Below are 16,925 nucleotides of genomic sequence, written 5' to 3' on the forward strand. Positions count from 1 at the left end.
GGGATGTGTGCTGTATCATTCAAGCCAAAAATATTGCTGTGTAATTTATAGATCATATAAGGGGAAACACAGGCCTGTGAAGAACATGAAAGCTTTTTCAACAAAGTCCCACAAAATGTAGGTTGATGCTTACACGAACATGTGTACGGTCTGAAGGAAAAAGTTCAATTTGTAGATTTATAAGTGGGATTTTTGATTCCAACTCAAGTGGTGCCACCTGTTACATATGTAGAATCTTGCTTGGTTGAGCGCTCTTCAACCAATCAACCGACCAACTGACTAGAAGTTGTCAGCCCTAAATTTTTCTATATTTAATTTATAAATTTAGACAGATATCTATATAAATCATCCTTAGCATAAGAACATCCGCTAAGAACTACTAACATGGACAGTTAAAATGGACATATCATCTGTTTCATGTGACGAGTGACCATGTTAATCTGTGCCTTTAAGTTGAATGTATCGGGTTTAATTACAGACATTGAAAATAATTTGCATAAATTAGACCAAACAGAAAATGTTCAGTGTTTTTTTTTTTTTAAAGATTTATTTTTGGGCTTTTTCATGCCTTTATTACATAGAGGAAGACAGTGGATAGAGTCGGAAACGGGGGGGGGCAAAGGGCGAATTCAAACCCAGGCCCCCACATACATGGCTAGCACCTTAGACCTCTAGGCTATCTGTGCACCCCCATGTTAAGTGTTTTAACAATGCTAGAACTACAACAGCCACTGACATATTGGTCGGGGTGACTGTGGCTCAGTAGGTGGAGGTGGTCGAGTTGCAGTCGGTAGGTTGTGGGTTTAATCCCTAGCTCCTGCATTTACGTGTCAATGTGTCCTTGGGCTAATCCTTTTTAAATAGGATTAGTTAATACTGTTGGCCAATTCTCCATGGAAACCTCTGCCATCAGTGTGTAAATGTGGTGTGAATAGGTAGGTGTGACCTGTGGTGTAAAAGCGCTTTGAGTAGTCAGATGACTAGAAAAGTGCTATACAAGCTCAAGTCCATTTCACATTCAGTGCAGTCAACAGTTAACACGGTCACTTGTTGCTTCAAGACACCTTCTCTCCTACAGCTGTGGTTTTTAGCCTAAGGCACATTAAAGATCAAGCCCAAATCTCAAGGCAAACCATATTCATACCTATTCAAAATAGCCTCTTTAAAACATGTTACGATAATTTAATTTGTTGTATAGTTTAGTAATAATGTACAGTTGTACAGTTTCTTGCCTCAACTTGTGAACCAATGTCCTACAGCATGTCATCAATGAAGACTTTAGATTAATGATTGTTCTTTCCACTGAAGAAAGTCTGATTCCTGCTTAAGCCCAAACATTTTATTGGTATTACATTTTTTGCAATTGAAACAAAAATTACTGTTTCCTTTGTTATTGTTGTAATCAGCTGATTAAAAGAATGCTACAAATAGGATTAAAAATGTATCGTCTTGAAAACATTTCATTAGGCTTTAAAGACCCTGTACAGTGAAATCCAAAGTTTGTGTCTTAACACTCTAGATACGTTGGAATATGGTTGCTGTAAACATGTGAAAATACTGAGATCTACATGTGACTGAATTCTGGATTTTGACTGTTGGAAAGTTTTTCACCTCTTTCCTTGCTGGGTTTAATGTGGGCGGAGCAAATATGTGGGCTCATGATGTCATGAGCCCACAGTGGGGAATGACCCCGCCCCTTTAACACTACAATATAAAATCACAGAGTAGTTCATCTCAGTCCAGTCTGTTGCTGGCTGATGTCACTGCCTTTATTGAAAGATAACAGTCAGTTTAATGCTGTTTTTTTTTGTTCATTGTGAGGTAAATTTACCAAATCTATCAGCCACAGTGGTCTATGGATCATTTAAAGCATAATAACAGAGATTTGAGCCAGAAAACGGACTTTATCTCCACCCTGACATAGAGCCAGTCAGCTGCATCCTGCTCATACACCGCTTTCCACATTGTTAAGCGAATGACATTTTTCTCATTTTCTGAAATATTAATGCAAATGACAGAGTATTTTTCAAGTTATCAGCCATTAGAGCATAATTCAAATGTCTTTGAACAAACTTCATAATGATGACCATTACTTTTTAAAAAAATAAAACCCCCAAAATGCACTTTTCCACATTATTAAGCAAGGCAGAGTTTTAAAACATTTTTTTGGTTGTAAAGAACTGAAAATGGTCATTTGTTGAATTTGCAGCATTAGGAGGTCATATTTACTGAAATCAAAAGCTATTTCAATCAAAAACATCTTAACAGGCCAAGTTCCATGTTAACAGAGGAGCCTCTCTTTGATATCACCTTCACTATTCTTGCATCCATTGAACTTGTGAGTTTTTGGAGTTTCTGCATGAATTTCTTTGCAGGATGTCAGAATATCCTCCGAGAGCTGCAGTTTTGATGTGAACTGCCTCCCACCCTCATAGATCTTTAGCTTGAGGATGCTCCAAAGGTTCTCAGTAGGGTTGAGGTCAGGGGAGGATGGGGGCCACACCATGAGTTTCTCTCCTTTTATGCCCATAGCAGCCACTGACACAGAGGTATTCTTTGCAGCATGAGATGGTGTATTATCATGCAGAAAATTTTGCTACAAAGGCACTGCTCTTCTTTTTTACCATGGAAGAAAGTGGTCAGTCAGAAACTCTGTATACTTTTCTGAGGTCATTTTCACACCTTCAGGGACCCTAAAAGGCCTGCCAGCTCTCCCCCCATGATTCCAGCCCAAAACATGACTCCGCCTACTCCTTGCTGACGTCACAGCCTTACTGGGACATGGTGGCCATCCACCAACCATCCACTACTCCTTCATCTGGACCATCCAGGGTTGCACAGCACTCATCAGTCAACAAGACTGTTTGAAAATGAGTCTTCATGTATTTCTGGGCCCACTGCAACTGTTTCTGCCAGTGAACATTAGTTAGGGGCAGCCGAATAGGTTTATACACGACTGCAAGCCTCTGGAGGATCCTACACCTTGAGGTTGGTGGGACTCCAGAGGCACCAGCAGCTTCAAATACCTGTTTGCTGGTATCTGCACAAACCCATCTGTGCTCTGAATAAGCCACAAATTTCTTCACAGTACGTTGATCACGATTAATTTTTTGTGAAATATCTAATTTTTTCATTCCCTGTCCAAGGTATAACACTATTTGACACTTTTTTCGGCAGCAGAGAAATCTTTTTTCTTTCCCATATTGCTTGAAACCTGTGGCCTGCTTAATAATGTAGAAAAGTGCGTTTTGAGGTTTTTATTTTTAAGAAAATAATGGTTATCATTATGAAGTTTGTTTAAAAACATTTGAATTATGCTTTAATAGCTGATGACTTGAAAAATACTCTGTCATTTGCATTAATATTTTTGAAAATAAGAGAAAAATGTCATTTGCTTAATAATGTGGAAAGCGATGTAGGATAAGGATTGTATCTCTCGTGAGTGGGTGTGGCTTCAGATCATTCAACAGACACGCCCACAAGCAGATTTTACTTCCTCGTTTTTCATGATTTTGAAGCTTAATTTTATAAACTTAGAGATGTACCTGATACAGATGTATTTTCACTTTACACAGTCTTTAATGTCAAATAATTTACAGCTCCTTAACCCCTTGAAGCCTGTTGTGTCATATTTGACACAGACTTTTATGGAACCTCTATCTAATCAATATGATCATAAAGTACAAAAAAACCTTTTGAATACAATCTAAAAAATGATTTAAAAAATGCCCTCAAGTGGGTTATCAGTTGCCACAAACACATAATGTATCAAATGAGATACAAAAAAATATATATGTTAAAATTTTATGGAAATTTAGATTTTTTTTTTTGGATTTCAGTAGAAAGTGAAATAAACATTATGTTCCAATGTTCCAATGTTCCTTGCAGTTTAGTCCTGGTAATCTCTTTGGTCCATATGAGGTATTTTATATGCTGTTGACTTCAACTATAACACGCTACACTTGTCACACCCATCACTTTGTGTTCCTCATGCTCTGTGTCTTATGGTGTATTATGTATTCTAAGCCAGTTTACACTAGGTGTTTCATGCAGTGGTTGAAAACTTTAATCCATTATGTATTAAATAACCAAACAAACTTATTCATACTGTTTCTTTTTTCTCTTTAAACAATACCTAGAACTTTACGTAATGTTGAGAAAAGCTCTCAAAAGATTTGCAAAATTACAGCTGTATAGCAGCGGTTTTGGACACGTACACAAATATTCCCTCCCTTGACGATGAGTTCATGAAAACAAAAGCACAGCGATTCTCAGATGTCTTAAGGGAGTCATTACACTGCACGTGCTTCATGATGTATATCTTTTATTTTTATTTAAAGCGCTCATGAGATGAGGTGAAGGTCTGCAGTGAAGGCTCCAGCCAGAGAGCCAGCAAACCACCAAACTCATCAGGGGAAACACTAAATTTAAATTATAAGTGATGCTCTGTGATGGGAAACACTAAATTTAAATTGTAAGTGATGCTCTGTGAAATGAACATTGACATCGTGAGTTTGCTGTGTGCTGCCCCTATCTGTGACGCTCTTTTCTGTTCAGTGCTGCTGTTTTGTTCTTGTTATCTGTGGAGTTGGACATGAGCTGGGTTCTTCCTTTTCAAATCCAATGACAAATATTGAGATCAAACTTTGGGCCGGTTTGCGTTATGACGTTTGGGTGTGGCTGTACTTAAAATCCTTTTATTTGCAAGTATAAACTTGTCATTCTTCACTGGTGAGATCAATGCAGGGAGTTCACCAAAATCGACCTCACACAGACAAGGAATGCACTAGTAGACCAATATTTCTTAGTAGTTTAGGGACGTGTACTCTGAATCTTCAAGCAGAAACAGGTTAATTCATTCAAGACAAGAAACTGACTCCCAAAATGCAGTCACATTCCAGCTCAATAAAATAGAGAAAGAACGCGGCTGCATAAATTTTCTCCAGGACAATTTATTATGTTTTGTTCCAGAAGAACATCTTTGTTGCTTGCAGGAACACTAAAGCTCACCATGACAGGGAAGACTCAACTTTGCCAGGACATAACTTCTCTGTGGTATAAAAAAGGCATGCACACAAAAATTCATATGTAATGTTACATGACAAAAGAAGAGGTGCCACTCAATAACTTATACCAACCTCTATGGCTTCCTTAATTTATGACATCAGTTTGTGTGATAACCTAGCTGCTGCTATTGTGCAACTTCAAAGCTTAACCATCACTGTCAGTGTAAGATAAACCAAATGGAAAAAACTATTTGGCCACACCTGTTGTTAACTGAATTCAGGTGTTTCAATCAGACCTGTTGCCACAGGTGTGTCAAATCAAGCACCTAGCCAAAAGCAAAGATTTGTGGGTTGTTCTGAAGAGCTCAGTGACTTTAAGTGTGGTACTGTGATGGATGCCACTTTTGCAATGAGACAGTATGAAATTTCCTCCCTGCTGGATATTCCACAGTCAACTGTAAGTGATGTTAAAACAAAGTGGAAGCGTTTAGGTACAACAGCTTCTCAGCGACAAAGTGGAAAATCACATGAAATCACAGAGCGGGTCCAATGACTACTTGGGTGCATGGTGCAGAAAACTCGCCAACACTCTTCTAATTTCATGCCTAAATAACCAACTGCATGGAATGTGTTTCCATGGCCGAGCAGTTGCATGCAATCCTCACATGACCATGAGTTGTGTAAAGCAAACTGAGACTGGACTGTGGAGCAGTGGAAACATGCTCTGTGGAGTGACAAATCACCCTTCTCTATTTGGCTATGTTGTCTTCACTGAGCTGCTGAAGCTATACAACCAGCTAAGCTCTTCTTTGAAAAGATGACTTGAGTTGTAGTTAGCATTACTTTGCTCTTTACTGTGGCTCTTAACATCTTCGTACAAAGACAGAGTTAAAACTGTAACACACAAAATACAATACTTTAAGATTCACATGACCACACGAACTCTTTTATAGTGTAAATACATGAACGTTTTAACCACATGAAATGATGAGCTTTCAAATCAACAAAGTTTTTAACCTTAAATCATAACTACAAACATAAAATATTTATGTATTTACTCATGACATTGCCTCTTTGGTTTTTACAAAATTGCATGAGGACTCATTCAGCTGGCCTCATCAAAAAATGGCTGACAGGAAATGACATATGCCTTCAAGCATGCAAAACAGACTTCAAAATAAAAGACCTCTTTTCAAAATAAAAGCCTAACTTAGTTTAAGCCAATTAGACTGCACATTGGCATTCATATAGGAAGTCTGGATTTGGAAAAAGCCGAGAGAACGTTACATGTCTGACTACAATGTGCCAACTGGGAAGTTTGGTGGAGGAGGCATAAAGGTATGAGACTTTTTTCCAGGGTTTGGACAAGGCCCCTTATATCCAGTGAAGGCCAGTCTTAATGCGTCAGCATACCAAGACATTTTTAACAGTGCTATGCTTCAAACTTTGTGGCAACAGCTTAGGGAGGGCCTTTCTCTATTCCAACATGACTGTGTTTCAGTGCACAGCGCAAGGACTATGACATGGTTTGATAAGTTTTTGATGGAAGAACTTGACTGGCCTGCACAGATCCATGATGTCAACCCCACTGAGCACCTTCAGGATGAACTGGAATGGAGAATACAAGCCACCTTCTGGTCCAACATCCATGCCCGACCTCATAAATACTCTACAGAATGAATGGGTACAAAAGAGTACAAAATCTTCTGGAAAGCCTTCCAATAAAAATGGTGGCATTTGTTGCTGCAAAAGCGGGGGGGGGGGGGACTTCATATTAAAGTGCATGTATTTGAATACAGTGTCATTACTTTACATGTTGGTTTAATGGTCAGGCAGCCGAATACTTTTGTCCATACAGTGTATGTATTTTTTTTCCTTTTATTATTGCTGTGATCTCAAACAAAATATGTCTAAGTTCCACGCCATATAGATTACAGGCAATCTTTAAAAAAACCTAGCCTGGCAGGCTGTTGTTCTGTTTATTCCATGTAGCTGTTAAAAGTCCCGCTCCTTCAGTAAATCTCTTTTTCATAGACCTGTTTTTTAGGATGCTATCATGTCAGATTGTTTTTATCTCAAATTCCTGTCTCAAAGTACAAAAAGTTGACAAATATTTTTTTATAGTATCTAATATAAACAAAAATCTAAATAACGCAAATAAAAAAAACAAAAGTGGTCTAAAAGCAGAACCTTGAGGCACACCCAACATCTAATCCAAACATGTAAGAAAAACCTCTTCAGACATAACATGTAGAAAACAGATGGACATTTTACAAGACGCGTAAAACAAGATTTAGTAGTTAATTTAAACATAGCATATGCCTTGTGGACAGTATAGACCTTTTAAATCCTACACTTAATGTAAGAATTCCACTTTTAACCTATTATATAACAGTGGAGTCAGTTCAGTGTTTCCCAGCATTTTGATGAGACTAAGGCAGAGACGAGTAAATGTACAGCACAAACAATGTGGACGGGTGTGTCAGTATGAACAGTAGTAGCATCTGTGAGTCTGGCAGCTATGGAGGTTGCACCCACTTGATGTCATTGCTCTGTGTGCTTATCTGTTGAGTTGCAGCAACAACTGTTAATATATAAAAATTCATTTGTTTCACGTACTATCCAAACAAACTTTGGCCATTAAGAATGTGAAGGGCTGAATGCAGCTGAAATTGTCTTGTGTAATGTGTAACTTTTGTGTAATGGTTTAGATTATTAATGTTACTGAACAAGAAGATACTCCATCAAAATGCTGACATTTCTTTGAATTGTGGTCAAAAGGAAAGCGATCTAATGATGCACAGACTGGAGGTTTAACAGAGAAGAGTGAGCTCAGCTGGGTGGCTCCTCTTAACGTTGTTAAACACAGAAGTAAAGGAACACAATAAGCACATAAACCAAGAAAAATAAACCCTCCATAAACTTGTATCTATTTTTGATCTTCCTTTAAACAGCAATTTAAAATGAAACCATTCATGTTTTCTTTTCCAAGTTAAATCCTAGCCATAGGGTTGGAACAGCTTTAATGAAACCTGCATGGTCTTTGCAGAAGCCTGGTGTAATTAAGCAGTCTTGTTACTTGGGATGCTCTACACAGCAGCACTTGTGCTGTGAGTAATACTGGCTGGACTGCTGGGCTGAAACAGTTGCAGATTCCCATCCAGGGTTCCAGTCAGTAGCTAGGAGAGACAGAGAAAAGGAAACATGTCATTGGGTTAGGAAATGGCTCATTGATTTTATAAATATGGGCATAGCCCTGGTGACTGAACCCATTTTTTTCTTTTGAAAGATTTATTCATGGGCTTTTTAATACTTTTATGAGATAGGACAGATAGATGACAGTCTGAATCTGGAGAGAGAGTGAAGGATGACAGGAAATGAGTTACAGGCCTGGACATGACTGGACTCCCCTCAAAACTGAGGAGCAAGCAGTGGCTGAAGGACACAAAACTGGTAGCTTTATATAAAAGATAAACTGTATTTGTCAAATATTCACCATTGAAAAGTCCCCAGTAGTTGGATAAAACACAGACACAGTAAGAGATTAAATGCATTATGGAATGAAAGTTACACCACTGGGAATTTCAATCTCAATCAAAACAATAAGACAAGATTATCAGAAGAGTTGGCTGTGAGGCTTTCACTTTGCAGCATTCCACCGATCGAGGCTTCATGGTAGAGTGGCTAGACAGCAGCCTCTCCTTAATGCAAAACACATGAAGCTAAGTGGGCTTTCATGTGGAGTTTTCTGCAAACTCCAAGCAGACTCATGTGTTTTGTATTGAGGAGAGGCTTCAATCTAGCCTCTCTGCCATAAAGCCCAGATCAGTGGAGGGCTGCAGTGATAGTTGTCCCTCTAGAACTTAGTCCCATCTCGACATAGGATCTCTGGAGCTCAGTCAGAGTGACCATCGGGTTCTTGGTCACCTCTCTTACGACCCTTCTATCAATCGCTTTGTTTGGCCAGGCACCCAGCTCTTGGAAGAGTCCTGGTTGGTCAAAACTCTTCCACATCTCAGTAACTGTCAAGAGAAATGGGAGCTAAATTTCAAGTGATGTTACAAAGGTTCTGAAGACTATAAAATGTGATATTTCAGGGTTTTTTTTTCATACATTTGCAAAAAGGCTTAAATTCTGTTTTCACTTTGTCATGATGGGTTTCTGAATGTAGATTAATGAGGAAAAAATGAATTTATTCATCAGGCTGCAACATAACAGTTGAAAAAATTGAAGGGGGTATGAATACCTTCTGGATGAACTGTATGCATATAAAACGGGTATTTTAAACAAAAAGTAATAAAGACATTTCAGAGGAAAAAATTTCATATATCATACTTTTAAGTCCAAAAAATTAAAAGGTGTGGATCATATAAAAAAAAACATTTTTAATTGTTTTCATGAAAAGGAAAAAACTGTAGAGACAAAAACATTTTTTCATCTGTAAACATGCCAAATACTTCTTTAAAGTTGAATGTTTTAATATGGGTCTCTTGGGGATTGACTCCTTTTCGGACCCAGCCTCAAGTGTCCACTTGAGGAACAGCAGTTTTTTTTTATTTTTTTTATGTACTCTATTGGATTCATTTTTCAGCCCTGGAGGTTGCAGCTTTATTTTACTCTTGTGGGTTATATACAGAATCACTGGAATTGTGTCACACATCTCTCTTCTTTTTATGGCTCTCTATTTAGAGGAAAAAGTTGCATAACAGCACACCTGCTTCCTTCAAAAGTACATTCATCCCAGAGGTCAGGATCCACACATTTCTTTCCTAATAGAAATTATTGATTTTTCTTATCTAAAAATGCTCTTAAAAGAAAAAGATATGAGTACAAAAACACAAGGTTGCCTTAATGAACTCTGTTATGTAACTTTGTGTTTTTCAGTAAAAGGGACTTAAGGTTCTTGCCAGTGCTGGTCATGATGAGTCAACTGTTTGCAGATTAATAAGGCACCCACACATCAATAAAACAACATTAGCCCTCATGCTGAACACCCATTTAAACATACACATGTGCAAACACACCACCACACTCAGACACAGACAAGAACTGAGACACAATCAGTATTTCACTGTTGTTCTCAGTAGAGGGGAGGATTATCTCATCGGCCTCCATCAGCCAGGAGAGCAGTGAGGGAGCATTACCTCATCACTCTGACAGCCAATCAGCAGCAATAATAATCCATCCATTTACACTAAGGAATGAGGATTGTCACATAATCATATCTGCAGCTGCTCAAAGTAGAGAATCAATGGTTGGAAAATCAGGCAGGTGTTTTAGAACAGACATTGACTTCCTTCAGTTTTAACACATACAGGATGTATGGAACCCGAGTGTAGGGTTGGGTGATATGGCCATAAAAGACCTCTTATTTTTTCACACCAAACAGGATATATGATTTTATAACTCTGATTCAAAAAAAAGTTGGTGTGCTGTGTAAAATGTAACTACAAACAGAAATCATTTTTGAAACCTCATAACTATATTTTATTCACAATAGAACATTAACAACATATCAGATTTTGAAACTCATGTCATGTCAGTCTCATTCATGTTGCTGACCTGCTGCCAATTAGCCTAATTAGATTCAAATGCTCCTCCAGTGGTTTTCCATTAGCACCACTTACTTTTCCAGCCTTTTGTTACCCTGTCCTTACTTTATTGAAATGTGGTGTTGTCCTCAAATTCAAAATGAGCTCATATTTTTTCATGAAATGGTAAAATGTCTCAGTTTCAACATCTGATTATGTTGTTTATGTCCTATTGTGAATAAAATATGGGTTTATGAGATTTACAAAACATTGGACTTTGTTTTTTTTTACATAGCACACCAACTTTTTTTGGAATTGGGGTTGTATAATCAGTTTGTTTTCCCAAAGAAACAAAGAAATTACTCCAAAAGAAGTTTAGTTTTTTTTTAATCAATAAAATATAACAAAAGCAAACTGAATTTCTTTTTTCTGAGAGAGAAAATCTAAAAATCATCCATAACCATGGAAATGAATTAATCAAATTACTACGAAAGTGTTCAACAAACAATAGTTTGCTTTATTCTTTTTTTTTTAACTGAGGTAGTGTAATCTTATATCCTCCTTAAAGGCTTAACAAAACCCGAACCCTACATGCAAACATACATAAAACGGGTGAAAACAACCAAACAAATTGCAAATAAAAGTGCAAATCTTCGGTGGAGCATTGTTTTTGTTTAAAGCAACTTTAGAGATTTCTAAGTGGTTGTAAAGTCAAAGTATCTTTTTAAAATATGCTAACAGCAGGATTCTTGGACAACAACGTTTTGCCAAGAAGTAATAAAAGCCACATTTGATGAAACAATAGTCCAACATTTTTTCCCATGTACTAAGCCCGTTTTATGCAGGAGAAATCATCTTTTAGCAGTAAGCAGATGTCTTTGCTGGGAAAGGGAGTTAAATAGCTGAGGTCTGAGGATGACTCAAATATAAAACGACTGAACGGACGTGTGATCCTTGCTTGTTTTTTTTTTTTTTTATAGATAAATTGAAGGATTCCTAGGTGTGTGTGGAGCCAAGTAAGATGATTCCTCCCGAAACACAGCCATGTAAGAACAAACACAATCAGTGACAAAAGCATGTGTTGTACTTGAGAATTTTTAGCGTATAAAAATGTTTTGAGGCCCTAATGGTCATTTGACAGCTCAATTCACTAGCTCTTTCACTTTCAAGGAGCCTTCTTTCATTATGACCTCTTGCTCAATGACCTTTATCAACAATAGCCAAGCTGTCTGGGTCCCTCCCTCAGGCTGCTGAAATAGCTACTTAAATCTTAAGAGGGTCAGAGAGCAGCACCATTAGCAACCACAGTGCTCTTCATCAACTGCCTTGCAAAACCGTTAGACCATGTAACCACCAAGCTTTGACACTCCTTCACTTGGACATGCAGTCTGAAGTTGAAACCACATACTTCTCAAAAGGGGGATTTCTGTATCTACATCAGGCACATTCCAGCTCTGCAACCTTCAACATCTGTCCACTGAGGCAGAAACGAGCTAATCCACTGAGGTCTGAAGGTTCCTGACGACCCTCAGGGTCAGAAGTCTGAACTTGCAGTGAGCTGATTCACAGTAAACATCAAGCATGGGGTCATGCTCGGTCATCACAACTGAGCTACTCTGTTTTCCGAAGCATCCCACTTCTAGGAAAAAACATTTTCAAGGGTTTGATCTCTCTTCTTTTTTAAAGGGTAATAGCAATATCTTATGTCCTTATGCAATCCTGTCACTGCTGAAATACAGATGTTCAACTCATCCACAGGCACGTTTTCACTTAAACAGTTGATCCATAATGATCCCAAAGTCATAGATCATGCACATCAAGCAATGTTAAAAATGTACACTGGATTGTATTTTAGGATATTTCTGTTTGTTTATTCTGTTTATCATATCAGAATCAAACTCAAAACTTTTCAGGAACTCTGGAAACGTAAATTAGACTAGGAATTTGCTCTGTGTGTCACACGTGTTATATAATCTAAGTTATAGTCAGCAGTGCTGGCTCTATACCATGGAAAAAAGACCACAAATCAATAGTTCAAAGCTGGAATAAAGAGGATGATTGAGAAAGCAATGGAGTTGTACTTTCAGCGGTGAGGACTTCTGTCATATGTTGGCGCTCTGGGACAACAGAAAGTGTCCATCTGCATAAGCTCCTCTGAGGATACCAGGAGTGATGTCTTTTCCCTACCAATGGATATCATCCATCAGAGCAGAGCACACACTTCACAAATGCCAACATAGCAGGATGTTCTACACTGAGAGAAAAGGAAGATCTACATGAATGATGAGAGAAGGAGCAGATGGTCACAGAGGTCACATGTTTGTTAGGCTAACATATACACGTTGTCTGTCAGAGAGGAAATGTATAGTCTGTTACCAGTGGAGGTAGCATTCATTATGACCAATATTATTTTGACTTTACTATAAACCAGAATTACAACTGAACTTTATGTTCATCTCTGTTATAAATTGATTCTGGACACTTGGTATAGATATCAATTTTTACTAGTTTAAGAATTAAGAAACCATAAGTTGGCAGTCAACGTTTCCTACAGAAGAACAATGACGGCTGCTATTTTGTAGCTGGCAGTACTTGTTTTCAATAAAAAAACATTTTTCAGTCTCAATGCCTTAGAGAAAAAACACCTCTCATCAATGTCACTTCTTCCTCACTGGCCAATCAAGATCAAGAAGCAGCAGGACTTTACAGACTAACGGTGTTTACAACTGCAGAGGAGAAACCAATCTGAGCCATCTTTTTGAGGGTGTAATTTCCAAGTGTTCAGTTGTTGCTAATGTCAGTTGAACTTTTTCATTGAATAAAAGAAAATATTGAGCACACTGAGCTTATTAAAACAGACCTGACATGCCACAAAGAAAAGCCAAGTCAATTTTCTTGATAGGCGATGGCACAAAGGTTATAAAAGTTTTGAATTTTTCATTAGTTAGATTTTTTTTTCATTTTCACTTTTTTTTCAATTTCAGTTTCATTTTAATAAGTTTTTACTGCTAGTTCGTTAGTTTCGTTGTTATTCTGCAAAGCATGCTTCGTTTTAATTTCGTTTTTATTAGTTTGAGTCTGGGTTGCATGGCGGCGCAGGGTTAGTGCTGTTGCCTCACAGCAAGAAGGTTCCTGGTTTGCCTCCTGGCCTTTCTGTGCAGAGTTTCATGTTTTCCTCGTGCATGCTTGGGGTCTTTCCGGGAACGCCAGCTTCCTCCCACCACCAAAAACATGCTCATTAGGTTAACTGGTGACTCTAAATTTGCCCTAGGTGTGAATGTGAGCGTGCCTGGTTGTCTGCCTCTATATGATAGGATAGGCTCCAGCCCCCCAAGACCCCCAATGGGATAAGCGGTGTAGAAAATGGATTGATAATTTTAGTCCTATTTTTTTCAGATACTTGTTGTGAGTCAGACCCAGAATGACCCGAAAAGGTAAACATCATACATTTTTTTAAACATATTCAAATTGGCTTCACTTCAGTTTTCATTTTATTGATTCCAGGCTAATGTTTGGATACAACTCAAAATGTAAAACTGCTGTTTTGTGAAGTATTCTTCAGTGAAATCAGACCATTTACATGCTCTAGACATGGGTGTTCATGTCAATCAGTCTGCTGCTGTTGAAGACAGAAAATGGAGATTTTGTCTCTAATTTCATTTTGATTTATTTCATTTTGTAAGCCTACAATACAGTTTCAGTTAGTTTTTTTTAGTTTCTGCAAGGCTTAGCTTTCATTTAGTTACAGTTAACTAAAAAGATTTTACTTTTATTAATTTAGTTAGTTTTAGTTAACTATAATAACTAGGGATGCACATTAATTGGTAGTACGGTTAAAATCGTTTATCAAATTAGCTGGTGCAGGATTCACTAGTCAGTTAAACTAATTACCTATCATTTTTTATGAACATGGGCTTGAAATCCCTGTCTATAATGCTCTTTTAAACTGTAATGAACCTCCTGCCACTAGAGGCCGCTGTAGCTTCAGTTAATGGACGCTGCCTTCCTCTCTGGCATTTCACCATATGTTAACATGAGAAACTCAGCGGTGGCTTAGCTGTGAGCGTGTAGAATGGAAACCGGGGTACAACAGTTTTCTAATGTAGTAAATGGAAATAAAGTGGTATGTGGGCTGTCGAGGGTTGAGCTCATGTATGACTACTCACCTGATGTGAAAAGATGCCAAATATCAAAGCACGATATTAATCTGCAAAGAGGAACAAAGGCGGGCGGCGCTAGCTTTAAATGCTAGCTACGCTGTAGAGAGTATGTCAGACTAACATCACACCTGCTGACACAGTGACCCTGTGAGGAATTTGTTTGTTTTCTGGGGGTTTTCTCCTCTTTAGACTAGTCGGTTAAACGAAATGTAAATGAGAGTTTGGCCAAATAGGGAAATAGACGCTTAGGAACATCCTTAATAGTAACCTTGGATGGTATGAAGTGCTTCGTACCAGGGATTGTGGTTGCTGCCAGTTGAAAAATACAGAGGCTGTGGACACAGGCCCTCCTGTGAGTAAAAGGTGTACAGTTTCAAATCTGTAGTGTGATTTAGAAAGTGACCCATATAACACAAATCCCCTCTTAAAGTTTAACTCATGATCCCATTTTCAAAGCAGGTGGACTTTGTGCATAGGACATTTTTTTTTTCTAATCCCAAGGTCTGACTAAATGTTACAAGAATGACTGTGGATCAGTTTGGCAGTCTGATGGTTTCGGGACCCATATGCCATAAAAACTGACTGTTTAATCGTGTGTAGTGTGTCACAGTTAACGACAGTTAAGGCCAGATCTAGGATGCGTCCTGACCTCCACATCCCCTGAAAGTTGAGCATGTTTGAATTTTTCTTTCTGCCTCCTATACGTTCTGGCATGTCAGTGATGTTGACCAATGAGAGCACAGTGTGCTCTGCATGCCCTAAATTCCCAAGCATAAACAAACCAAATGGCAGAGTGGAAGAAGAATGATGAAGCTCATGCTGTGAGATGAGACAATGAGACAGAGGAAAAGTTCTGGATACAACCCTTCCATAATGATGTGTCATAGGGAGTCAACCATGACTGAAAAAAGTAAAATACTTTGTCAGTTTGGCGTGTTCAGTGGGGCTGTAGCGGCAGATAGAAAAAAAAAAAAAGAGATTATGAATTAAAAGAAAATTATGGATGTCCAAAGGTCTTTATGGATGTCGTATGTGTGTGTGGCCAGGTGCTGCTTGAACAACTATCAAGTTTTCTTAAAGGGGCATCACAATCTAAAATCTCTGGAGGCTCATGCCACCACGATTGCCAAGCACCTTATACAACCCAACTTCAAATATACAGAAATATCCCTTTAAGATCTCTGTCTACCTCCCTCTCTGACTCTTGCAGAGCATGATCAACACTGGTGCCCCCAGGGTTGTGTCACCTCCCCTCTTTAGTCTGTACACTAATGACTAATGAAAGAGGACAGCAGCCCCTCTTTTTATCACTCTGAAATTGAGAGATTTGTCCAGTGGTGTGATAATCATTACCTCGTGCTTAATGTTGAAAAAATCATCGCACAGGTCTTCGCTTATAAGTACCTGGGGGTTCATATTGAAAATACACAAAGCTGGACCCATGTTGAGAGTCTATGCTCAAGACTGCAGCTGCAAATGTATTTTTTACTTAGACTTACAGTCTTTGGAGTTCAGCTAATGTTGTTCTATTCTGCTGTCCTTGAAAACATCAATAGATACAGGATAACAGCTTGGTTCAGTCACATCCATTAATCTCTTTGACCTTTCCAATATTGGCTCAGTCCTCATGAAATTTATAAAACTAATAAATGTTGACACTATCTGTTATGAAACTCTGACTACCCCTCAAGGCAACACAATAACATATTGAGATTTTAACATTCAGAATTCACACAGAGATGCAGATGTAAAATCTATAAGAAATCTGAATAATCGTGGTATCAAAATCAATTATAATAATCATGATTTTTGCAGGTACTTCTCATTTCTAAAGGACTGACCCTTCTGAGTGATGGTTGCATAATTCTGAGAGATACTGATAAAATCCAGTCCAAAGCACATTCCTTCATGTGCCTCATGAGATGCACTCAGAGTTTCTTTCCTTGATGAAAAAAAAAGCAGGGTATAAAATATGAAACTGACAGTGAATGTTTATTAAAGCTGACACAATCACAGAACAGTCCATTACTTCAGCATCACTCTGTACCAGCTAATATATCTGCCAGTTTAAAGTCAGTTTATTGCCATTGGCCAAATGATTGCACAATTATAAAAAGAATGCTGTATATCAGACATTCAGTGCTTGAAAGGAGGTTAAATGTCTCTTTTGGTAGTTTCCCTTTTGAATTTAAGACATTTGTTCTTTAAGATGAAAAATACTTTTCTTA

The 16,925-nt window shown here is 38.1% G+C and overlaps 1 protein-coding gene across 1 annotated transcript in view; it reads right to left on the minus strand.

Moving 5' to 3' along the window:
- Positions 1 to 6,826: 6,826 nt before the first annotated feature.
- Positions 6,827 to 16,925, minus strand: part of wdr27 (WD repeat domain 27) — a 77,423-nt gene continuing 67,324 nt past the window's right edge. The window contains exon 24 of the mRNA XM_041789137.1: positions 6,827 to 8,185. Coding sequence (XP_041645071.1) covers positions 8,096 to 8,185 — 90 coding nt within the window. The 3' untranslated portion in view covers positions 6,827 to 8,095. The remainder of the gene's footprint in view (positions 8,186 to 16,925) is intronic.

The sequence above is a fragment of the Cheilinus undulatus genome, linkage group 6, assembly GCF_018320785.1.
Source record: "Cheilinus undulatus linkage group 6, ASM1832078v1, whole genome shotgun sequence".
Classification (NCBI taxonomy): domain Eukaryota; kingdom Metazoa; phylum Chordata; class Actinopteri; order Labriformes; family Labridae; genus Cheilinus; species Cheilinus undulatus.